This window comes from Salminus brasiliensis, chromosome 4, assembly GCF_030463535.1.
Source record: "Salminus brasiliensis chromosome 4, fSalBra1.hap2, whole genome shotgun sequence".
Lineage (NCBI taxonomy): Eukaryota > Metazoa > Chordata > Actinopteri > Characiformes > Bryconidae > Salminus > Salminus brasiliensis.
In genome coordinates, this window is record NC_132881.1 from 38,068,499 (window position 1) to 38,094,438 (window position 25,940).

Genomic DNA, 25,940 nt, shown 5'->3' on the forward strand with positions numbered 1-25,940 from the left:
AGAAACAAGCAAGCAGGTGTCCCAATACTTTTGTCCATTTAGTGTATGTGGGCATCCTACCGTCCATATTTGCCATATTTCAGCATATAGCAATACTTTACAATTAAATTTTTCTAAAAGGCAGCAGCAAACCACAATGATGACTATATAGTCCATAACCAAGACCAAGACCAACCCTGTGCTCAACCATGGACCTTGGATCATCTTCTGCCCAACATCAAACCACTCTTAAATTCTGCAGTTCTGAGAAAGGCCTCTTTGGTCAACTACAATGCTGACCTGATATGGCCTGAAACCAAGACCGATAGGCCTCCTTCACCAACCATTTTTAAGAAGAAGTCACTTATGCTTTTTCACAAATATTGTCCCAGTTTTCTTACCAGTGTTTGTCAGTGTATGAGGACAATGGGACCCAGAATTATATAAGAGCATGTTGATGAATGATGTATAACGTTTTTATTCTGTATTTTTTTATACAATTTCACCCAAGAAGTTTAACAAACACACATGGACGAAAGCAATAGCATAACTAAGCATTCACAAAAAAAGTCAAAACATTTAAAAAAAAAAATCCCCCAAATCCCCCAAAATGTAGATTTTCTAAGCCACTGGTCTAACAGGTGTTGAATGATACATTCTGTACTCTCTTTGACCATCAAAGTGGCTTCAAACGTCACCCAATGTGTGGCGGAACAACAGATCAGCTGATGGTGGCAACACACGTAGGCTAGCCTCCAATTCCCTTCTTGCGTTCTAACTAGGGTGCCTAGCTAGTGCGCCTAGCTGCATAGGGTTCCACGCACCAGCTAAGCGCGCTAGTTAGAACACAAGTAGAACAATTGGAACGCGGGCACGGCTGGCTGAGCTTTCGAGCGCAGAGCCATCTTCCAGACCGGAGAGCGAGAAAAGGAGGGGGGACAGGAGAAAGAATTTGGGGGACCCCGGCTCAGATTGTCGGCTTTTTAAAAGACATTTTGGGATTCGGAGCGATTACGAGTAGACGTTTCGGGCACAGGACGTACCTCTGGACATTGGGACTAGGAAACCGGTGGGATACCGCGGGGGGAAAGACACTGACACGCTGTTGTAGGGGAAAGAAACATGAGAGGGTGCCTATCTGTAGGGGTACAAACAAAAATACCTAGCTAGCTAGCAATATGTGCCGGTGAACAGATGTCAAGTCTGCATGGCATGGTCGATGAAGTCGAGGAGCTAAATTTAGGAAGCTTTGTTAAAAGTATTCAGTGACAATCACAGGATCATTCAATAAACAAGAAGCAGGAGAGGGGGCAGCGTTTGTTTTGAGGAGCTAGCTAGCTAGCATAACTTACTTGGGTGTTCAGGCTGGATTTGGGAAACAAGTGTTCCTCTTAACGAAGCTTTGTCAGCGTCAAAATCGTGTTGAGTGTTGGTGGATCTTATTGAGGACGAATGAGCATATCAGTGTTAAGTGTTTCTGTGTGCTTGTGTGGCCAATTCAGATTAGCAAACTAGCCACCAGCAGCAGCAGCAGCGGCGGCGGCAGCGGCAGCAGCCTCAAAACTATTTGCTAGTGGCTAGCTTGGTTAGCTGCTAGTGCTAGTTCGCTAGCGAGCTGTCTTTGTCCGGCCGTTTTTTCATCTGAATAGACAACCCTTAAAACCTCATATGAGTCATTTTAATGAGCAGAAGTGTGTGAATTGTTTAAAGTGGTCGTGTTTACAGTAAGCGCAGGTCGTTGTTACAGTTAGGGCCTGTGTTTTTCCCTCCCCCCTCCTCCTCCTCCTCCTCCACCTCCTCGTTAGCTTGAGGCTAGCTAGGCTAGCGTTAGCTCGGTTGGCTAACCGGACGGAGCGCTATTGTGGGACACAAGCTTGAGAAAGCGGCTCAGCTGAGTGGACAAGCAGGGGAAAGGGGTCGCAATGCAGGAAACCACTAGTTAACTTTTTCAGCCTGGAGTTTGCAGGGAGCTCGTCGTCTCTTAGTAAGTAGTTTCTTCGACCTGTTTAACTGGAAACAGGACGAGCCTAGGACAGTGTGCTGACCGTCCCCAGTGGAGTAGTTTGTTAGCCTGTGAGAGAGGAAGGGCTTAGCTGGCTCACTCCTTATCTGCCGTGCAAACGTGGTGGCAGTGCTAGTCAGCAAGAAGGGCCCACGCAAAGCAACTTGAGGGAATGAGCCCTGGGATCAACTTGGAGAAATGTTATTTTATTTCGCTCCTTTTGAGTCAAAGTGAGTCTAATCTCAGTTCTGCTCAGGGCAACTTTCACTAGATGCCATATTGTGCATATTGGCTACATGTTTGTCTCCTTTTCTCCAGCTGTATGTGTGGATTAGGATTAGGTGTAGTTTTAAAGCCGTAGCTAACTAGTGGGAACAACTTCCGAAAACATGGATTAACTGTACATGGAGGCTGCCTGCCTGAGATCAGATGTGACTGATGTGACCCGGAGTGTGTTTTGACGCCCAGTGCAGGTTGTCACCGTAAATAGCCCACATTTGTTGCCTGAGAGCAAAACACAAAGAGAGACTTGCTTGGCTTTCTGGACTTGGGAGAGTTTCCTTGCTGTGTTTTGGTTTGTCTTCACCTCCCCTCCTTCCTCCCCTCCTTCCTCCCCCCCCTCCAGCTGTAACTGGTGCTTGGCCCATGCAGCCTGCCTGCTCTCTCTCTGTCAGCTGTGAGCTGTCCTCTCAAAGCAGCACCTAATTCCCTCATTGTTGAAGTCCTCAGCTTTTTCTAATTGCAACCAGCGAATGTAATGGAACTAATGTTCGCCGAGTGGGAAGACGGAGAGAGGTTCTCCTTTGAAGACTCTGACCGTTTTGAAGAGGATTCCCTTTGCTCATTCATATCAGAGGCAGAAAGCCTCTGTCAGAATTGGAGAGGATGGAGAAAGCAGTCTGCTGGCCCGAATTCCCCCACTGTTAAGATTAAAGGTAACTACAGCGCTTCTCCCTTCTGTTATGAAACAGTGTGTAGCCTGTCTGCTCTGTGTCATTGTAATGTGATCTCTGCCCCTGCCCTTACCTCTGACCTTAGAGCAAAGGATATATTGTCAACTGCAGTGGACAACACTGGCTCACAACTCCTTCAAAGTTATTGACCACCAGTCAAAGAGTCAAAAACACGAAGTGTGGTTCTTCGAGCAGGGTGTAGTAATAAGCACAATGACCCCTTATAGCTGGTATGCAAGGAGTGCCAGAGGTTTAGCACAGCTCCTTAAATCCTGGTGTGTTCTGGGATATAGTTTCCTTAGAAAAATCCACATTGACTAACTAATTTACTATTTTTTTAAAAATTATTATTATTATTATTATTTCTAAAGACTGTCTATTCTATTTTGAATAACTTGTTTTGCAAAGTTCCTTTGAAGCACACACATGAAGTTCAACAAGTTGTTGTTTTTCCCAAGCTGACATTTAGCTCACTTGTAAAGGCAGGGCAATCTCTATATCTCAAGACTGTCTGGCTTAGTCATATTACTATTGAAAGTTCCTGGTGTTTGAGAAGCTCCTCAAGGCCCTGATATGGAAAAGTGCATCACTAGAAGGATTAAACAGGACCTCCTTTTGAGGTTGTGAAAGTAAAATTCTGCATTACTGGTGTTTTGCAAGTAAAGGTGTTAGAGTAGTGTTTATTGGGTGAGTCAGTGAGGGGCTTTTTCTAGGCACAGGCCCTGTGGTGTTTGGATTGAAGGAGTGGTGGGGGTTGGGTGTAGTAGAGCAGAGGCTGTAAAAAGAGCTTTGTCTTGTGCAGGTCACTGCCTCAGAGCAGGGTATTGTGGTTAAGCACTACCCCCCCCCTCTGTTTAATGATTCTGCATAATGCTGCTGATCTTGTACAGCTCACTCTCCAGACACCGAAATCCTCTCGTTTTTAGTTGGATATGTCCTGGAAGTAGGCCCGGAGGTATTTCACATGACCAAAGCTCCTTTCCTTCTCTTGCTGGAGGAATTGGGAGAACATTGTCACTCAGCAGGGTTTATTTAGGATCTTGGGGTGCTGACCATCTCTGTCTGTCGAATTACAGTCAGTATGTTTGTGAGTGGTAGGGCATCAGACCTGTATAATAAGAGACAAAGGCACAGCTGTCTACCAGGCTACTCAGTGGGTCACCCTGGCTTAGTCAGCCTATGACTGGCTATGATTATGCCACATGGCTTGGTGGAACCGAGTATACACTCATTCACTAACACCTATGCATGCTGGCTGACTCTCCCATTGTCTCTCTTTTCTGGTAATTGTGGTGTCTCACAAGGCCATAGACACTTTTTTTTTATATCAGTTCACACGGTGTGAAGTTTTGTTTCATTAAAAGGCCCTTTGACTAACGGGAGTTTTGGAGTGACACAGGAACAAAGGTGTAGGAGGAAAATTTTCTGGGACTAAAAAGATGAAAAAAGGTATACATACAAGCTCTTGATCTGATGATGCATATTATGGTGTATTAATTGTACATACTGTAAATGGATAGACAGTCAAAAAATAAGTGTTACATTTTAGATACATGTTAAAATACAAAGCACTAACAGCAACAAAGTGTAAGTAATATTATTCATATTAGTAGTATTGAGGCACCTGCTCATTCACTGTGTCTACCAAAATCAAGATAAAAAAATAGTCAGGTCAGACCATCTCAACTCTATCCAAAAGTATTGGATGGGACATCTTTTTCCCACAATTAGCTTCATACCCCTCTTGCCCACGCCTGGCATTGGGCAGGCTTACAGTATGTTCATGTTTATCTGCTCCAGGGACTCCTATTGCCTTGCCAATACATTTCTATGGGTATTTGCACATCTGTATTTAGCAAAGGGCACAACTTAAAGTAGCTGAATGCATTCATTAGAAGGGGTGTCCACAAACATTTGTACATATGGAATAGATTTGCACTTGGTGTATATCTGTGGGTGATGCCTGTTAAGACTTTTTTGCCCTAGAGTCTTTAACTGGAGAGATAGTTGTGGTGTTCTCTAGAAACAACTAACCCATTCTGAACTACAGAGTGAAGCCTTTGGCATGGCTCCTTATTGTCCCGACCCCTACATATGGTCTCCAGAGTTAGCTAGCAAGAGAGGAAGGCCATCTTCTTGGCCTAGAGGCACCTTCCCTTTAGGGCTGGAGGATTTAGGTGCAGCAGTGGCTAGGGTTGCAGGAAAACGATACATCTACGACCTGCATATTAATCAGTCACTGTATCTAGGATCCACACTGCTCTACCAGGTTGCAGCTGCTTGGTTTTGCACACAAAGGGAATTTCTTCCAGATTATGGATGAATTTGGTGACTGTTTTCTGCTCACGGTTTCACACTGCAGTGTTTCCTTTGCATTTTTTTGCCTAAACTTTTGAATGCTTTCACAGTGTATTGCAATATGTTTTTCTATTGTTAGGGCCTGATGGATATAAACATTTTGTGATGAACACTGATTTTACGAGCTATAGAAGTTAGATACTGATAAGTATACGTGGATATGGTCAAATGGTCAGACTCTAAACATTTTTATTAATAATTGAATTAAGAATTGAGATGGAATTGTCTCTAAATTGCCAGTTTACAGTTTCTTGAACTCAGAAATCATAAAGTATTATATTATTATTTACAGTGGAAATGTGATTGCCCTTCTTTTCATGGCACTGTATAATTCTCTCGGTTGACAGAGGTTTCCAGTGTTCTTAGTAGGTTTGTTGGTGTCTGTTAATTTGATATTAATTTTCATCTGTCATCGTAATAGGATCTCGCGAAAGAACAGATGGAAACTGTCAGCCTTGCAATATTTGTAAATTTCATTATAGTTGCAATATATTGGTTTAAATAGATTTTATATATATATATATATATATGTGTGTGTGTGTGTGTGTGTGTATGTATATATGTATGTGTGTGTGTATATATATATATATATATATATATATATATATATATATATATATATATAAAAATATAATGTGATTTATTACTGGGGACTTTGACTAGAACTATAAATCTGTTTGACTTCAGTGCTGACTTTTAACCACTAGCTCTATATTGTTTGGGTCTAAGTTCTTTGTTCAGCCATTGTTGCTGGAAACACAGACCTTCTTATGCTAGCTAGTTCTGTGTTTCTTGGCCTTGACAGCAGCTACTCTTTCTGTTTGACATGGTGTTTCCCTGTGATTTTGCTTATTGTCTATCAGGACCGCTCACACTACAAAGTTTATACCATCTGCAGTCAAGTCTTTTTGGCAGAGCAGAAAATGTTGGGCATCTAAAAGGAGAACATCAAAGAGTATTTTGGTCATTTCATTACGCTGTGTCATGACCAATCATTCAGTGGGTATCCCATATTGTTCATAAACTAACACCATGTGGAAGCATGAAGGTCTGACATGAAGTGCATGGTTCTTTCAATTCTGACTGTTCTCTAAGACTGAGCAGTTGGAGAAATCTAATGCAGATGAGCAGTTCTCGTGTCCAAATGACCCATTAGAAGTCTCTATGACGTGGCAATGTTTTATGTGTTTTGTGTATTGCCTTTTACTATTTTTTTTAAGGTCAAGCTATAAAGCAGTGGATTTCAGTGCTTTTGCCTCAAGGTTGTTTCCTGTCATAACAAACCCCAGATGTTAGTGAGTGTTACTCCAAGCAGCATATCCAAGTACTTTACCACATAAAGTTGTCAGACTTCACCCCTTTACATGTTATTTCAATTACATTTGTCTTACCACTTGAGCTACAGAGGAGGTTGAGTGATTACACCATTATTTAGGAAAGATTGTGAGATTGTCAGATTGTGTATTGAAATTCTCAGGTGTGGAGAAGACTCACTATGTGAATGTTGGTGCCAAGATTTAGTTAATGCCTTTATTAAATGCATAACACATTTACAGTTATGCAGTTGTTCAACTTATGTTTCATCTCTGAAGCCTTGAAGTGTGGGCACTTAAACATAATTATCTTTTTTATTAAACACAGTTATAAAGATAAAATGTACAGTATTTTAGTAAAAAGGGCAAATATAATGATTATTGAAGAGCACAACATCAATTAAAATTTAATTAAATTATCAAATTAATATAATTCCTTTCATCTGTAGATTAATGTTCATATTTCTCACTTTCTACATGCCTTGTTACCATAGGCAATATGCAACTTTGCAACTGGCTGTTGAATTTACTTCTAAATATGTTGCATGCCAATGCGTACCTGTCCAGCTTTTAAAAGTTACGTTTCTTTTACATTAAGCAGTTCCTTTCAGTGGAGTTTGAACTCAGTGTTTTAAGCAAGGGGACATTTGAGTACAGGACCCCATCAGGAAGCCATAACCCTTCCGGATGTATTATGCTGGGACTTATTGGCAGCTATTCTGCTCCTACTCTCTTTATAAACCTCTCTGTGTATGTTCAGCCTGGCTTTGGGACAGAATAGGTTGCTCGAGGTCCTAAACCTCAATTCTAAGAACTGAATGTATTGTACTCTGGCATTATCCTACTCTCCACCCTTCATCTGAAATGGTTTGTCTGAACTGCAGCCATCATTTGTGACTGCATTGTTTAGACAGCTTGCTCGATGCCAAATATGGTCAGCTGTGATGCATAGTGTGGCTTGGAAGTGTATTGTTGAAGCGAGAGCAGTTTTATTTTTGTTTCTGAGCCAGTGTGGTTTCGGCTCCCTAAAAAGGTTTTTGATCATTTATTTCAGCTGTCAGTCTTTTTTGTTGCTATGGTGAAAATACTCTTCAGATGGTGGTGAGTAGTGTTTGGGGGCGGGGGGGTGGGGGTTACTTGCCATAAACCGAGATGGTGAGAAAGGTGGTGAACACTGCATGCCTGTTCTACTGAACTGTCTAACAAGAAATGATTCCATAAGTTATTTTTAGTGCCTCATTATTGTTATGAGATAAGTTTAATCGTAGCTTCAGCTAAAATGGCAGGTGAGAAGCGCTTCTCAAATTCCAACTCTTCTCTCAGATGGACAGGTCATCCCACTGGTGGAGCTGTCAGCTAAGCAAGTGGCATTCCATATCCCATTTGAGGTGGTGGAGAAAGTCTACCCTCCCGTCCCTGAGCAGCTTCAACTTCGCATTGCTTACTGGAGCTTTCCTGAGAATGAGGAAGACATCAGGTGAGTCTGAATGGCACTCATAATCTGGTATTTAGAGTAGTGTTGCTTAAAGTATTCGGTGCTTACTTAACTGCAATTTAGCCAACAAAAAAAGCGATCATTTATTTATGAATTGTCTGCTTCAAAAGTGATTAACAGTGATATCCTCCAACAGTGATATTTAGAATTCTGTCTCTGTACACCACCACCATGGATTCAAGATGAAACAGTTCAGATATGATTGAAGAGTAGTTATTCAGCTGTACTTCAAGGGGTTTAACAATATAGTTATAGTCATTTTTACATGGTCCCTTTATTTCCATAGGCTCAAAAGTAATTGATCAGTTGCATAATAATCAGTTTCATGGCCAGTAGTGGTCTATTTCCTCATTGTTTCATGACAAATTAAGCAGATAAGATGGGGAGTTGATTTCAGGTGTTGAATTTACATGTGGTAGCTGTGCATGGGAACTTTCAAAGAGGTGTTGGTGCAAGTGGAGGAGACCATTATTTAGCCGAATCAAAGCAGATCTATCAGAGAGGCATCAACTTTAAAAGTGGCGAAATCAACAATTTTGTACATTCATTGGGTAAAGAAAACCCCTTTCACAACAGCTAGTCAAGAACACTCTCAAGGAAGTCTCAAGGAGACACCTTCATGGATTTACTGAATTTACATACAAAGGGTGTATTTCAAGATGCAAACTGCTGGTAGCTCTGAAAAAACAGAAAGATCAGATTAGACTGATAGAAAACAAGAGCCTCCTTACTTATGAAACAAGATTCTTTAGACAGATGAATCAAATATGATCTTGTAACAGGAATAATATATATAGTATTAATATATATGGATCTGGAATGCAAGGGCTTATGACCTTAAATACCACATCATCGGTTAAACATAGTGGAGGAAATGTTATGTTATTCATGACTGCCAATGGAACTGGGTAACTGGTATTTATTGATTAATGTGACTGTTGATAGAAGCAGCAACGTGAATTTTGTATGCAAAAGGTGTGCATTCTGCTCAGATTCAGTAAAGTACTTTGAAACTGATAGGATAGTGTTGGTGTACAGAGGCTTACACAGGTTATTAAAACTGTCACTGTTCAAATAAAAACCTGAGTTATGGACCTAAATGTATATAAGTGATGGATTTTACATCAACAAGTTTAACAAATATGCATCAGGTAAAAAAAAAAAATCAGATTACAGGAAACAGGCTGTTTGTGTATAGACAATGATTAGTGTGTTATTTTTTTGCTGCCAAAGCATAATTTAGTATGAAGTATTGCGACCCTCCATCTTGTATCTGTATCAAAATTATCAAGACAGCCCTAATTTAGAGTTACTCCTTTTCTAGTGAATACTAATGCAAGACTAATATTGAATTTGAGTCAGCCTTAATTGCGCCAAAGTAAGCTTGAGGTATGATGAATCATCTTGAAGGCCCCAGGTGTATGTTGGATTGTTTGTCTCATTTTTCTTTCCCAGCCCGTCACATTCTCCTTTTCTCTCCTTTTTTTTACCCATGCTCTCTGTAGGTTGTACTCCTGCTTGGCCAATGGGAGTCCTGATGAGTTCCAGCGTGGCGAGCAGCTCTATCGGGTGAGGGCTGTGAAAGATCCCCTGCAGATAGGTGAGAAATTTCATACATTCCATGCTGCGCAACCCACATAGACATTTCATCATTAGCAACTTGAACATGAAGGGAACTAGCCCTTTTTCAGATGAGCTGTTTTGTCTATTTTCTCAGCATCCAGTACACTCATTGCAGTATCAGTATTGCGTAGTGTACAAGATTTACGGTTAACCTCCCTTGCCCAGAAAGAGGTGGGAAGCATTTAACATTAGTATAGTTACATTGATCACCTTGGTCGTTGGTGCTAACCCAGTTCCATCTTCTTGCTTCTTTTCACCTTTCTAAAGCACTGCCCTTTGGTACTACATTATGTGTGGGCCCTGCCAAACCCATCATTTACTTGGCCTGTTCCGCCCAGTGCTCAGCACACGGCTGGAGAGCTTCTCTGGTTTCCTTATGTCACTGCTGAAAATCAGTGCTCGTCTGAACAGTGGAGTTATTTGAGTCCCAGTGTCTCTGGCAGGGCTAAATGTGAGTGTGGTGGGTTTGAACATTGCCCCTGTGAATGAGTGTTATTGTTGGAGGTGGTGGGCTGCACAGCAGCAACAGCAGCACAGACTCATCCTCATGCAGCTGGCATTGGTAAGGAACAGCGCTGGCCCAAAGCTGACCCATCCTTTTTTTCTGTCACTCACAATCTCTCTTTATCTCTTTGTCGCTCTCTTTCTTTTGCACATAAAACTATATCATAACAGTGTGATATTTCAGAGACATACAAAGACAAACTGGTCCACTGAACATTACTAGCTTTTCTTAGATGGTGGTGTTTACCTTGTCACAAATAATTCTGACTTTGCATTCTAGGATAAAACTTTTTTTTTTCAGTTTCATTCAACCTCAAAATGCTCTCAGTTCCCTTGGATGTTTCTTCTGTTTTTTTATTTTTGTTTGCATGAATGAATGATTGGTTGTAACGCTTAAAGAATATTCAGAGGTGGCCATATCTTTTAGTTTGATTGTAAGGACATGATGTTCCTGCTTGTTTGTCAAAGATAACACAATCTCTCACTTGCTTCCATTGTGATCCTTGAAGTATTTATTGAGCAAATTATTTAAACAACAAAACAATTTAGTATGTGAAATCTGCCTTGCTGATATGAAACTAAACTATGCAGTCTGCTGATTTATTTTTTAATAAATTAGTTGATGTTGGGGCTTGGCCTTGCAGAATCGTCTTCTTTTTAAGCCACTCTGTTAGATTTATTCCTGTGTTTGGGATCATTTGTCCTTTTGCAAGACCCTGCCTCTAAAATGGCTTTTCAGTTTTAGATCACAGGCAGATGTACTGACATTAAGCTGTTGAAATTCCTGCTTCAACTTGAAATTCATTGGTCCCTCAAGTCATCATGGGTGGCTTGTAGTAAAGAAGCCCCCCCCCCCTTCCACAATATTGCAGCATATGATTACACTCCAACATACTTCAAATTTGAGATGAGGTTTTGGTGTTAGATTATAGTATTTTGTTTTCTTCAAAGTGATTGTCTACATGTATGCTTTTGCTTAGACTTGTCTCTCCTGAGTACATCATAACTGTAGTACTGTAGAACATTCAGTTGACCATTAGCAGATCTGAAATGAGCAACAAAAAAAACTTTCACAGAAATAAAAACTCTTAAACAGATGATACCAAGTGCTGAAGATGCTTGCAAATCTTTACCTGTCACTGTAGGGTTTTTTATTACTTGTTTAAAGATTTCACTGCATGCCTTTGCACTGATCTGTTTAGGTCATTCAGTCTTAGCTAGAGTAGCAGCAGTCCTGATATTTTTCCATTTCTAACTGTCTGCTGGCCTGCAAACCAATAGAGCCCTATGTCTGTAGAAATCCGTTTGTAACTTGTTGCCGTCTTGCAGGCTTGCACAGCTTCTTTCTTCTGACCTTTTCCCCTGAAATGCCATTTAATCAGGCTGTGTTTCACGTAAGGAGTAGGGTAACTAAAGTTGGGTTAAGTTAGTTTCTTGTAGACATTGTAGGACAGGTGAAATCCACATCTCATGGAGTTCTAAACCCTTCACCTTCATTGCCTTTTTCTATTTCCTTCAATGACCTTGATTGTTTGAAGCAGAGTTTAAAGTAGTGCTTGATAAATACTGCTATTATTAATGACTTGAATTAGCATCAGATCACCTTTGAGGAGGCATTAACCTTATAAATGTTTATGTACATGGTAGTGTGGGGCAATTGAGAGAAAAACAAAACTGGGCTATGAAAAGGTAATGCTTTAAAATTAACGATCGACGTACTGACTGGTTCCCAAATCTCTTGGGTGCTATTAAAATCTCTGTTATTAGCTCATTAACCAAGCGTTGCTGCAGTCCCACCTGGGAGCTGTCCGAAGAAGAATAAGCTGCACTCGCAGCATCTCAATAGCTCAAAGCATATCTGACTGTAGCACTAATTATGCCAAAGGAGAGCATGGTGAACCAGAGCAAACTAGTCTGCCTTTTCAGTTCAGTTCACATCTGCTATATGACATTCATAACAAACTGCAGCACTCTGTTATGTGAAACAGACACTGAAACCACAGTTAATATTTTAAAATAGGATCGACTGTTGTTGCCAGCTGTAAGCCATGCCCTCTCATTCTTATTGTCTGAGTGGGGGAAGAGGCCATATTGGTGCAAAATTAGGTTAAGCGGTTTTTACCAGAATTGGATGTGACATTTTGGAGCCCTCTTGCCCTGCCGGTGGCTACTGAAAGGAGGAAGTGGGTCAGGAAGAAAAGGGGCTTTTGGCAAACAGGTAGAGTCCAAGAGAGGGAGTGTGAGGGGGAATGGAATAGAGTTGGCCCTGTGAAGGAGGCCTGTTGAATCAGGAACAGCAGCTTTGAGCTGAAGCCACCCACTACCCCCCTCTCTCTCTGAGCTGGCCAGAGGAGGGCTGGCTGTTCGCCAGTGGTAAAAGCTTCTGGCCAACCCCCACTCTCTTGCTTCCTTACATACTCACTCACACACATCTCTCTCTCTTTCTCTGGCGCATGCTCTCTGTGTCTCTCACACGCTCGCTCTCTCTCTCCACATAAAAATAACATTTCATTTCCTGTATGGTCTCTGAACAGTGTGATGACTACTTTTAGTTTTAGAATTACAACAAAGTCAAGAGATGGACACTGTCCCAAACAATTGCGATTGTGTCCCAAGGCAAAGAAGACAGTAAATTCTAAAATGTTGCGAAGTATGAAAAAACTAAGATCTCTGCACTGATAGGACAGGGAAGAAATGACACTTCAAGTTTTAAGATCACCCCATTAAACACTGTAGTTGCTGTCCACTTTAGGGCATGTTTGTAGCAGAATTCAGTCCAGTCATTCAGTCTTCGCATCAGGCTGGCATAATGAAAAGCATTCCTGGTGATACAACATGCATAGTTCCCATACAACAGTATGTATACAACAGTACAGAAGGTTTTCTCACTATACTCTTGCTTTTATTCTTTTATAGGTTTCCACCTCAGTGCCACTGTTGTCTCGCCCCAGGCTGGCCAATCAAAGGGTGCCTACAACGTGGCGGTCATGTTTGACCGCTGCCGGATCACTTCCTGCAGCTGCACGTGCGGAGCTGGGGCCAAATGGTGTGCTCATGTGGTGGCGCTATGCCTCTTCAGGATTCACAATGTGAGTGACTTCTCCTCCAGGCATGTTTACAGACAGACACTGAGTCATGAGAGCAGTTCATGACAAGTTTGTTTCCTGGATCCTGTCTGATTTGTGATTGGAAAGTCTTATTAAAGTTTATGTTTATTGGGGGAAAAACTGGGGTGTGGTCAAACTCTACTAGATGCTGTTGTCATCTGGTCTAATAAATAGGTTTTATCTTTATATGTTTCCTGTATCATACCCAAACATATGCAAGCTCATTAAGAAATGCCTCATAATCTTAAACATATGGCTACTGGGAGCTCATTAACTCTGTTCTGGGTAGCTTGATCATTTAGCTATGAATGAAGTGCATCGTATGAATATAATTCATTTGATAATCAACTAGAGGTTTATAGCCTGTATTATAATACAGCCCAAATAATTTTGGTGAGCTTTGATGCTGTTTGGCACATTGACCCAATTTTCCTGACTGCATTAACAGAAACTTAGAATGTGTACTAATTAGCTAAGGAGGAAAGCTGATGACCATGAAATAAGAAGCCCCTTTCACTTGTGCTTGTACATGATGCAAGACCTAATTATTAGTGCCAAAGGTAGGCACTAAAGGCAGGATTTAAGCCTGCGTTGTTCAGTCAGATTTGTTAATGCTTTCATGTTTCTGTATGGTTTAATCAAAGTAAAAAAAAAAACCTCAGGATCTCATATATACATAATTACTTAATTTTAGAAATAAAAAAAATTCTGTGGCATGAAGCCAACATTTATCGTGGTTTACCTCCTTAAGACTCCTTGTAAATCTTCCAAATCATGCTCAACAAACAAGTGCAAAGAAAACTGACAGTACAAGGTGTGTTCATCACAACACAATGCTTGGCTCCCCATTGCGCCATCGCTGCGACTGATCATTGCAGCCCTCATATTAAAGTCCTCAGATAAATAATCGACTCTTCACTGCTCCACCAGCACTACTGACCAATATAGCCCCTCAGATTAAAGCCCACTGTCACATGAGCAGTTCCTTACTGCCTCATCAGCACTACTGACTGACTACAGCAGCTCTGATTAAAGCCCTGAGTTAAATAATCGGCTCCTCACTGCACCCCCAGCACTTCTGACCAATATGGCCCCTCAGATTAATGCTCACTAAAACCTAGTCTTGCACTGGACCACCAGTACAACTGACCAATATAGCCCCTCAGATTAAAGCTCGCTGGCATTCAGTACAAACAGGCTACTGAAACAGATGCTGAACAAGATAAAACAGCATCAGCCCACAAAACCATGTGCTTTCTGGGTCACAACAGTGTGTGGTGTGTAAAATGCTGCTGGGTGACTTTATGCTTCAGAGCTACAAGTAGGCTTTACAACACAAATCAACGATTTCTGATTATTTGCAATAACAGATTGTTTGATTGTTCAGTGTTTATCAAAAAACTACTAGTTCTGTTATCTGCACAGTTCAACATAGACAGGACACCATGATTCTGAGTGGATTGCAGCTGTTCGTCGCAGGCTAGCTCTGTAGGTTAATAAGCAGGCGTGGGGGGAGGAAGGGCAAAAAAAAAAAAAAAAAAACATCATTGTACATTACAACTAGCCTATGACTTGGATGTATCTCTATCTGTGTGCAGTTGGTGTGGGTGTGAGAGTGCTGAGAGGCTTTTGATTAAGTCTGAAGGCTCCCTGTGGAGCACAGAGGGTGGAGGCAGGGATCTGCTCTGTCCTGATATCCCCCTGTAGGAGGGCCCTGTTCGGCCAGATAGACCCAGCTGCCCAGGTCGTGGGTGGCTTCTAGCATTTGCATGTTTGTGGGTGGGCTCCCTCTCTACTGCATGCTTCAGCGTGGAGAAATTGTAATGAGCTCATTTTGAATAAACTTTCTCACTTTTGCACGCTTTGTTAACAGTGAATGCACAACATTGTTCAGATGCTTGTCCGTATAGTAGCGGAGTCCCCGAATTACTCACTGTGAATGACTTACATGGAGCATTCCTCCAGCTGTGTGCATCATCGTGTGCATGTATGCTGGGGAGAGGGCAGGAAGGATCCTTTTGACATCCTTTCTTGCAAAATTTAGATGTTTATATTCTCAGCTCATTTACCTTTAGGCTTCTCAGATACAGTGTCAGCATATCAGCGTTGGATTAAAACCTCCAAGTAAAGGAGAAATAAACCTTCTCGCTTTAATGGAAGTTGTCTAGTGCCAGATTCAGATTATGTAAAAAATGGAGAGATGACAATGGAGAGCGAGTGAAGTTCAGAAGGTGTTCACTGATTAACCTGATTATTTTTGGCAGTGCAGAAATACCTGTCCTAGTGCTCCACAGCTTTGTGTCATGGCTACTCACTTAGTGTCTGCATGAGCTTTCTATTGGTACAGTGTGCCTTTTGAGAGACATGCAGGCCTCTGCAATCTCTTCAAAATTTTAAATCGGCCCCAACATTGACCTTTAATAAGCAGTGTTGCATAAAATCTGGTGAATAAGCAGTGAATCCATCTGTGAACTCACCGACCTGGAGGTTCACGTCACTTCTATATGAGCTTTTGTCCTGCGGCACCTGCACTGATAAAGCTTGTACAGAACACATAATTCACAATTCTATAATGAAATTACAAGTTTATTATAATAAAACTATACCTCATATCGGTAGCGTGGGCTCTGGGTGTTTTTCACACCTTGTGGTTTGTCTTTAGTATGACTTATCATGCATTCTGCTTACATGTGTGCTGCCCACAGCCTGTGTTGGTTAAGAGCATGCATGGATGGTATACAAAGTTGTGTAAATGTATATTTTCCTAATATTTAAGTGCTTGTTTTGTACCTAAAATGAGCTGCAGTTCATAAAGATAGATTTACCACTTCCAGTAAGGGTCAGCAAAGTTGATTGTGGAACTTATTAAAATAGCTCTCTATATAATGAACTTTAAAATGTGCTAGGTCTAGCACTACTTTTTCTGGACCCAAGTAGTTTTCTATGTTGCGTTTTGGTGCCGCCCCCCCCCCCCCCCCCCCCCTTCTTCAGGTGCAAAATCCACTCCAAACATTAAACAAGCTTCAGACTTCCACCCAATTACATACATGCACACACTTTCTTAAAGAGCTATCGGACGCATTCTACATTAGTGGCTTATGGCACGGCCTCTGCAGAACATTCTGTATCGTCTCTAATGACCTTACTGTGAGCCAAAGAGAATTAGCTCCTCTCAGCTCAAAATGTGTCAGCCTGGGTCTCATTACACATGGCGTATTTTCAAATAACCAAGTTCAGTTTGTGGTAAAGAGAGAATGTGGGGGAGGCTAGTCAAATGGCATTTGGCCCCTTAAAGCGTTATGTGCTGCACTGTATATCAGTACACCACAGGCCATAAGCAGTTCCCTGCAGCGTACACTAATTAAATAAATGCACAAATAATACTGAAGAACTAAAGTCACATCTAGATATTCATTGTTGCTTTTTTTAGGTACCTACAGAGTGAGTGAGTGTGTGTGTGTGGGGGGGATATATATATTTGTATGTAGATGTTAATTTATCACAAATGTTATGCCTAAAACAAGTGTAGAGATTTCCATGGCTTCAGATGTTAGTTCAGATGCAAGTTTGAAGGTAACCTATTTGACATAAGCATATCTTGAAATCTGTGTAACCACTTAATTATTTGCATTACTTCAGATTGGAGACCTACTATGAGCACTTGCAGTAAAAGGATGAATAAAACCATCCTTTTACAAGTAGAATTGTCCCATTATATACAAATTGCCTACCCTTTCTATTTTGTGTATTACTTCTCTGTAACTACAATAGGTGGTAGCTACGTCTTGGATTCTGTACCAATTGGTCAATTTGGCCGTGGTCTTGAACACGCCACTTAAGTTCCTCAGTATAGTTGGTTATTTCATGTCTCTTTTGTTGTCAACCAATTCTTCAGGTGTTTAAGTAAAATGGTTTGCAGTGTGTAAACCATTGGCAGTTCAAGCAGTTATTGTTCTGAAATACTTTTGCTTAACAAATTATTTAACATTTCAACATTGTTGTACATTATTTTATGTGTCCAGTTTTGATATTCTTAAATAATTGCCAGGATTGTGTCTGTATTTCTTTATAGGCATCTGCTGTGTGTCTGAGAGCCCCTGTATCAGAGTCCCTGTCCAGGCTGCAAAGGGACCAACTGCAGAAGTTTGCACAGTACCTCATCAGTGAGCTTCCACAGCAGGTGCGTGTAAAAGATTCTTGTTTTTTATTTTGTGTGGTTTGGTTGCCTTGCTGTATGTCTCCAAACGTAATCAAGTACAAAAGCATCCTTGACCTTTAATGTAGTAGTCATTTCTGCACTGTCACATAAACATGATATTTTGACGCTTCCTAATTTGCATAGTATTTTCAGCCTTGTGGTTTAGAAAGGTCATATATCTAGAAGCATTTAAACTTGGGTTAGTATGACTGGCATCTGTCAAGCCAGAGCTGCACCAGTAATATCAACTCTAGAACATGCACAAACACCAGTGTCCTTATTGGACTCGACAATGACAAGTTCTCTACTAGTGTTTGTAAGAGAACCTCAAACTCACTTTTTTTTTTAAGGAACGGTTTTAAAAGATTACTTTTTAAACAATATTAAATATTGATATTATTGAATACACCTGCCATCTTTTTTTTTTACACATCCCCATTTTTTACATCTATCCCCTGTCCTAACAGCCATTGAATGAATTACATTGTGTTAAAAGGCTTCAGTATGTCTGAACTGGAAATGTGGATTTTATGCATCTAATCAAACATAACAAACAGTCTTAACTTTTAGATTGAACAAATGGTATGTTTTAGATACATCATATAAGAAGCATCAGTAGGTTATAGAATGTTGGTACTACTAGCTGAAATATTGTGATACCTAGTCATTTCCTTGCTGTACTGAAATAATTTATGCTGAAATGTGAAAAGAAAGCTTTATTGACCTCTTTTTCCCTCATTCAAATTTCCTTATGCAGTAGCTTTTTTTTAACGCTCGGCAGAAATGATGCACAATTTACGTAGAACACATGATTTTTGAGGCTGGTCGTAACCACTATGAAAGCTGAGCATACATCTTTACATTTTATTGCAAGGGGCAGTCATTGGGGCCCAAGCACTATGCACAATCACAGGAGCAAGCAGAGCGCAAATGATGGGCAATGTTTTTAGACTGGTCTTATTTATAATAGATGTGGGGTCTCAAAAAAAGATTTTTGAATATGACTTGTATTTGTAATTGTTAAACGCAATGACCTAAAGAATTCCACATGGGGTTGGTTTCTAAACTTGTAATTCTTTTGTTTTTATGTCTGAATCTTGATAACCTGCACAACATGCATCTCAATCATGAACATTTGTGTTGTTTGCCACCAGATCTTGCCTACAGCCCAACGTCTCTTGGATGAGCTTCTTTCCTCACAATCCACTGCTATTAACACAGTATGTGGAGCTCCAGGTATGGGCATCCCATTCCCTCTTATGACCTGTGCTCTTCTCTAGAACTTATTGTCTCTGATATGAACTGTTTAAAGTACTCCAATTAGAAATGAGTAAAACAGTGCTTAGCTTTCCCCAGATTAGCGCTTGAGTAAAGCTTGCTAATCAAGAGCATAGAAGACTTACTTATTGTGTGTTGTAGTAAGTGTGGCCATTGTTATTCTAGCCTGTAAGCAGGAGCAGTTTCTAATTGGGAATAACACTTTGCGTGAATTGTCTCTTAGGGGTTGCTTGAATGCAAAATGACTTAATATGCGTATGTGAACGGAAACTCATTACTGAAAATCAGCCCAAAGTTGGCGTGTGCTTTGAAATGAACATTTAATTAATAGAATAGTATATAATATCTGCCACATTAAAATGGGCCAGACTCCCTGCTCTAAATATGTCCACATTGTTCAGTAGAACTCTATAGAAGAGGGTAGTCTTGGACTAAATTGTATTTCATTTTGTTGATTGAAAAATGAACTTTGCGAGTGTATAATATACACTGCACAAAAATACTAAGTTTGTCAATTTATTTTACCTTTAATTGTGGTGAGTGGTGATCTCATCAGTTTGATTCAAAAAAGGAAACAACATAAGCAGCTTAACAGAAACAGTATCATAAAACAGTTTGTCTTGCGGGTCATATAAACATGTTCATAGGGACTAAAATGCTGCACTAATACTACTTTAATATTCAAAATATCTGGAACTAAAACACTGCTCATCGTGCTGATTACATGACAGCTGTTGTAGAAACTTAAGACGTTGGTTTGAGTTTCTAAAGGGTCAGCATTTTTCATTGTGACTATCCACTGTAGGCCGTGCACTTTCGATTGTGTAACTTCCACAGATTGGAATAGAACTTCTTATATTTTGCTGCACATTCTCACGCCTTCCAAGTGCCTAGTTCTACACCTGTATTACAGATTTCTGTTTACACTGCATAATACCAGATGTGTTGCAGTGGTTGTGTTTTGGAAACCTAAACACAAATCTGTTTTAATGTATTTAACTCTGTGACTGTTTTACAGATCCTACTGCTGGACCTTCAGCCTCTGACCAGAGTACCTGGTACCTGGATGAGTCCACCCTCAGTGACAACATTAAAAAGACGTTGCACAAGTTCTGTGGCCCTTCGCCTGTAGTGTTCAGGTATGTACAGTTAAGGTAACAAGCTGTTTTTGCCATATGAGTTTTTTTTTTTAAGAACTTTAGCTGTTTATCCATTGTTTTTGACAAGCCTGCTGCTCCTGTGCGCTCAGTGTATGTTGCTATATGTGTGGGTTTTTTTGTGGTGGTTATATATTATACAACTGTGTATCTAACCTGTTGCTGTTTTTCTTTTCGGCCCCAGTGATGTGAACTCCATGTATCTGTCCTCCACTGAGCCCCCGGCAGCAGCCGAGTGGGCCTGCCTACTGAGGCCTCTGAGAGGTAGAGAGCCAGAGGGCATCTGGAACCTTCTGTCCATCGTCAGGGAGATGTTCAAAAGGAGAGACAGCAATGCTGCTCCGTTACTGGAGATCCTCACTGAGCAGTGTCTCACCTATGAACAGGTATAGAAGAAATACTCTTTTGTCACGCCAAAGACACAACACTGAATACTTTGGACGTATTGCTTGGCATTGATATTGGACAGAAAAGTGAAATGCTGCACTAATACTACTTTAATATTCAAAGTATCTTGGCCTAAAGCACTCTAATTCGCTTATTGATGCTCTGAGAAGTGATGGTCCATTGCTGCTTATGCAAATTCATGATGTGTGTATTACTAAAAGCTTCAATAGAGTCATTGGAGAAGGTCATTGGATGGACAAGCATAACATATGATATCTACATTCAGAGTTCATACACAATGTCCTGTGAAAAATTAAAATTGGTATTCAGGAAAAGTATCAGCTGTGATGAAGTGTCAGCCATGCATTTCCATATACTAAGCATGGAATTGGCATCTAAGCTTAGGAGTCATTTCAACATCTTTTTGTCTCTTTCGCACTTTTTCTGTATCTCTGTCTGTCTCTCTGTTCAGATCATTGGATGGTGGTACAGTGTGCGTACTTCTGCATCTCACAGCAGTGCCAGTGGGCACACAGGCCGCAGCAATGGTCAAACAGAGGTGGCAGCTCATGCGTGTGCCAGCATGTGTGATGAGATGGTGGTGCTGTGGAGGCTAGCAGTGCTTGACCCCACCATGAGTCCCCAGAGGTAGGACTCCTTTAGACTTGTGAGAAAACCTGTACCTCCTTTGTCAACTGTTTGGTTACAAGAAACATACTTCTAGTTCTCATTTGTTCTTTTCTTCCTGTAGGCGTTTGGAGCTTGCTGCCCAGCTCAAGCAGTGGCACCTTAAAGTGATAGAAATTGTGAAGCGTGGACAGCACCGCAAGTCCCTGGACAAACTCTTCCAGGGTTTCAAGCCAGCTGTTGAGTCCTGCTACTTCAACTGGGAAGTGGCCTACCCTCTGCCTGGCATTACCTACTGCAGTACGGACAAGAAGAGTGCTTCCTTTTGTTGGGCCAGGGCAGTGCAGCAGCAGAGGGGGTCCAAGATGGGGGCGAGCGGGGAACCTTTAGAGCCGGGAGGAGGAGGGCGTGGCGTGGGAGCAGAAGCAGGAGCTTCTGAACACAAATTACGTATAAGCTCTCATCCACCTCAGCAAGAGGTGGCTGTGCGGCCCAAGGAGACGATTGTGAGCAAGAGGAAAGGTTTGTCAGGAGTGAACAGTGGTGGGATGTTGGTGCGGTTAGGTGGTGGTATGTCCCTGTCCCTAGATGAAGGTACGAAGGGTGCATACAAAGCTAGCGGTTCCGCTTCCTCCACTAGCAGCAAAGCCAAGCTGACTCCGAGTAGTAAGAGCTCATGTGGAAGCTCTGGTACTGTTGGAGGGAAGCACCCCAGTGCTAAGCGCCGCACCAGTAGCGAGGACAGCTCCCTGGAGCCTGATATGGCAGAACTGAACCTGGATGATGGTTCCAGCCTGGCATTGGGGGCGGAAGCAAGCAACACATTTGACTTTCTGCCCCCACCGCCAGAGATGCTGCCTTCACCCAGCCCTCTTCTTCGAGAACCACGCAAGTATGGTAGCGGCAGTGGCAATGTTGCTAAGGACCGCACGTTTGAGGGTAAACGTGTCACCCACTCAGCGATACCACTAGCAGCAGATGCACCTCACTGCTTCCCCAAAGAGAGCGCTATAGTAGTAGCTGTAGAGAAAGAAGTGGACGTTGAAGCAGAACTTGAGGAAAACGGAGCAGATGAGGATCCAGTAGAGGATGCTAGACCCTCTACCTCAGCAGCTATAGCTGTCCCTGTTACAGCCAAGCCTCCTCGAGGCCGGAGAGAGGGTGAAGGAAATGGAGCAGTAGGGACTCCTGGTCCCCAGGTCCCAGAGGCCGCAGCAGCTGGTGGGGACCCAGTTGGCGAGGATGACTATCAGGTAGGAGTGTGCTGATCAAATTGCTTTGTTTTTTTTTATTTTTTTTAGCATGATTTGGTTCAATTAAACTTTTCTCCCCTTTTATTATTCGCTAGAATGGGCAAGTGTGTTCAGCTGTCCAAGTAGCAGACTCTCTTTCGTTAGCTTTCATCCTGCCAGCACTGGTAGCAAAGTGTGATATGGGAGTCCTAGCTATTGGGTGGGAATTTGGTATGACCAATATTCAGTAGAAATTTGAGGTTTAAAAAAATAGAGTACATTTAAATAAACAAATACAATAAAATTAAAAATGCAGTGTTTTTAAGAAAACTTATGTTGATTAGATAAAGTTTGAAAATTAACGTTCAACGCTTATTGCATGCACTGTGCATTTGTTTTGAATTTAAAGCAGAATTATGGAGAATCAGTATTTCTTGTGCCTGGGCTCCCCCTATGGTCAAAGTGTAATCCATACTTTGAGCCACTCTTAAAGGACACAGAAAATGCACAGAAATATGTGTCACTGAAAGTGATAAGCATGTGGACAGTATAATAATATTACAAGATTTATATGAAGTTTGTCTTAGTCTTAATTCAGCATTTTACTTTTCTGTTATTAGGCTTATTATCTCAGTGCTGCGTCTGAGGAGGGAGCAGAGAGAGGAGTACCAGACAGCAGCCACGAGGAGGAACCGGATATCTTTGCTGGGATTAAACCTCTTGAGCAGGAAGGACAGATGGAGGTGAGGAGATTTCTTTTTAATACTGGTACTTTATTTTAGGCCACATGTAATGAAATGTACATTGTGTAAACATCCCATGCTGGTCCATGTGCAGGTGCTGTTTGCATGTGCAGAGGCCCTCTATGCACATGGATACAGCAATGAAGCATGTCGTCTGGCTGTGGAACTTGCAAGGGATCTGCTGGCCAACCCTCCTGACCTCAAAGTGGAGCAGCCACAGACAAAGGTCTTACACACAGTCCTTTACAAATAAACACAGCAACTAAATGTTAAATGAAAATCGGAGAGAAAGTTTAAACCTGTCCATCATTTCCTCCCTTGATTAGGGTAAGAAGAGTAAGGTGTCGACCAGCAAGCAGACCCAAGTCGCTACCAATACCCTGTCTAAAGCAGCCTTCTTGCTGACGGTACTGAGCGAGAGGTTGGAGTTCCATAATCTAGCGTTCAGTACTGGCATGTTTTCCTTGGAGCTCCAAAGACCTCCAGCCTCCACCAAGGCACTGGAGGTACACATCACGCCCCTAACTCCAGTAGTAACAGTTACTTTAATTTGATTTTTCATGCTGACTTAAGCAGTTTGCCTTTTAGCATTTCGACCTGATTGCCAAACACTCTGATTGATTAAATTTATATTGTGGTGCAAAACCTCTCCTGTTTATGAATGAATTTTGGGCATTAATGTTGATCTCTGTTTTAGGTGAAGCTGGCATATCAGGAGTCTGAAGTGGTTGCTCTGCTGAAAAAGATTCCTCTGGGTCTGGTCGAGATGACTGCTATAAGGGACCGAGCTGAGCAGTTGCGTGATGGCAACTTCTGTGATTATCGGCCAGTTCTCCCCCTCATGTTGGCCAGTTTCATATTTGACGTTTTATGCACCCCTGGTGAGTCTCTCACTTTTGCAGATGTGTGTGCTATGAACCTTTATATGACAGGGTGTTGATTATAGAAACTCTTGAGATGCATTAGTTTTACAGACTTTTCCTGAGTCAATGTTGTCACATCTGTAGTAAGATCTAATAAAACAAACATCACAGTTCACTACATTTTAGTTTTATAATTAATAAATAATTGATCTAAGGATTTTTTTATATCTTCCTATTTCATCTTTTCCTGCGTGTTTTGCAATAGTGGTCTCTCCGACGGGTTCTCGTCCACCCAGTCGAAACCGCAACAACGAAATGCCCGGTGATGAAGAGCTGGGCTTTGAGGCTGCAGTAGCTGCACTGGGTAAGAAGGAGATTAGCAGTCACCTATGCCTAAGAATGCAATCTGTAATGATCTTAAAACAAGTATTTTCTTTTTCTTTCTTTTCTTTTCCTCTTAGGAATGAAGACTACGGTTAGTGAGGCGGAACATCCTTTGTTGTGTGAGGGTACAAGGAGGGAGAAAGGAGACCTTGCTTTGGCCCTAATGATAACCTACAAAGATGACCAGAGCAAGCTGAAAAAGGCATGTATTTTAATCTGATACAAAGATTATGTAATTTATCTTTCCTGAAATAGTATTAGATTTCATATTAGTTAAGTACCATTTATTCTATCATACTTACATGCCCAGTACAATTCTTTGCCCATATCAGCAAAAACAACTATACAGGCATGTTACAGTGCCCCAGAAGCAGAGAGGTGTCTTGCTCAAGTGCCCAACAGTGGCATCTTAGCAGACCTAGGTATTGAGCCTGTTTGTTATTGCTTGTGCTTATTGGAGGATATCTAGAGCAGGTACAAAGTACAGTGATGCTATGTGAATCATAATGTTTTGCTCTTTTCTGATGTTTTTGTACTGCTAATGCTAACAGCTTTGAACTCTGTAGATTTTAGACAAGCTTCTCGACCGCGAGAGCCAGACCCATAAGCCCCAAACGCTGAGCTCATTCTACTCCAGTAAGCCAGCCACCGGCAGCCAGAGGAGCCCATCCAAACATGCTACCCATGGGACTGGTGGAGCCACAGGGGGTGTGTCCAAACATGCAGCACCCACAGCAACAGGGGGTTCAGCCTCAGTGCAGGGCGTGGCGGGGGCGACTGGACAGCAGGGTGGCCTGACTGGCGCCCAGAACACAGCAGCAGGAGAAGCAGTTGGCGAGAACCGAGAACAAGGTGTGCCAGGACCCACACCAAGATGAATCTGATATAATCCTTATGTTTACCTACAAGGATGACCAGAACAAGCTTAACCCATTTAACCTACATTAGTACATTCCATGTTCTACACATGCATATCTGTCCTCAATCACACTCCAAGCTCCAGACCTGGACAGTGACATGAACAGTTAAATTGTTTACATTGTATTCAATATGTCATGGCAGTAAGTGAGCGGAGTGTTTAGTGACCCTACTTTCATGAATTAATACAACTCTGTTTTTATTCTGTGATGCAGTCCGATGTCTCTAACATCTGTTTGTGTGTGTTTATGGCAGATGGAGCTCAGTCATCTTCATGTGAGCAACAGAATGAGGTGGCTCCCTTTAAGCCTGAGGGTACAGTGCCTAGCCGTCTTGCGCTTGGTGGTCGTGGAGCCTATGGAACACGCTGTTGGGGCTCACCTGTGCGGCAAAAGAAGAAGCACACAGGTAAAAGAATCAAATGGTGCATTCTGTGTTCTTTACATGTAGTTAATGGTACCTGAACTCCTGTAGAGTAGACTTATGAAATCTCATACACAAGGAAAATTGAATTGCGAAGTACAAGTTTAGAACAATTTATTCAAATTTATTTCATATTTTGGCACTTATCAAAAAAACAATTTCAGGCATGGCAAGCATTGACAGTAGCGCTCCCGAGACCACTTCGGACAGCTCCCCAACACTAAGCCGACGCCCACTGCGAGGTGGTTGGACAGCTGCATCATGGGGGAGAGGTCAGGACAGTGACAGTATCAGCAGCTCATCATCTGATTCGTTGGGTTCATCATCATCCAGTGGATCACGAAGAGCTGGCGGGGGCGCCAGAGCTAAGAGCACTGACACCAGCAGGTGAGGTAG

The 25,940-nt window shown here is 41.7% G+C and overlaps 1 protein-coding gene across 4 annotated transcripts in view; it reads left to right on the plus strand.

The window, feature by feature from the left end:
- The first annotated feature begins 882 nt into the window (after positions 1 to 882).
- The window catches only part of zswim8 (zinc finger, SWIM-type containing 8), a 33,121-nt gene continuing 8,063 nt past the window's right edge, over positions 883 to 25,940 (plus strand). For all 4 annotated transcript variants that reach the window (XM_072678322.1, XM_072678324.1, XM_072678325.1 and 1 more), the window contains exons 1-19: positions 883 to 2,916; positions 7,929 to 8,082; positions 9,606 to 9,700; positions 13,144 to 13,316; positions 17,407 to 17,514; positions 18,687 to 18,768; positions 19,829 to 19,949; positions 20,152 to 20,353; positions 20,827 to 21,002; positions 21,106 to 22,234; positions 22,834 to 22,956; positions 23,051 to 23,182; positions 23,283 to 23,462; positions 23,654 to 23,837; positions 24,085 to 24,183; positions 24,281 to 24,405; positions 24,770 to 25,055; positions 25,377 to 25,529; positions 25,709 to 25,931. In XM_072678322.1, the coding sequence (XP_072534423.1) occupies positions 2,739 to 2,916; positions 7,929 to 8,082; positions 9,606 to 9,700; positions 13,144 to 13,316; positions 17,407 to 17,514; positions 18,687 to 18,768; positions 19,829 to 19,949; positions 20,152 to 20,353; positions 20,827 to 21,002; positions 21,106 to 22,234; positions 22,834 to 22,956; positions 23,051 to 23,182; positions 23,283 to 23,462; positions 23,654 to 23,837; positions 24,085 to 24,183; positions 24,281 to 24,405; positions 24,770 to 25,055; positions 25,377 to 25,529; positions 25,709 to 25,931 (3,923 nt within the window). In that variant the 5' untranslated portion in view covers positions 883 to 2,738. The remainder of the gene's footprint in view (positions 2,917 to 7,928; positions 8,083 to 9,605; positions 9,701 to 13,143; positions 13,317 to 17,406; positions 17,515 to 18,686; positions 18,769 to 19,828; positions 19,950 to 20,151; positions 20,354 to 20,826; positions 21,003 to 21,105; positions 22,235 to 22,833; positions 22,957 to 23,050; positions 23,183 to 23,282; positions 23,463 to 23,653; positions 23,838 to 24,084; positions 24,184 to 24,280; positions 24,406 to 24,769; positions 25,056 to 25,376; positions 25,530 to 25,708; positions 25,932 to 25,940) is intronic.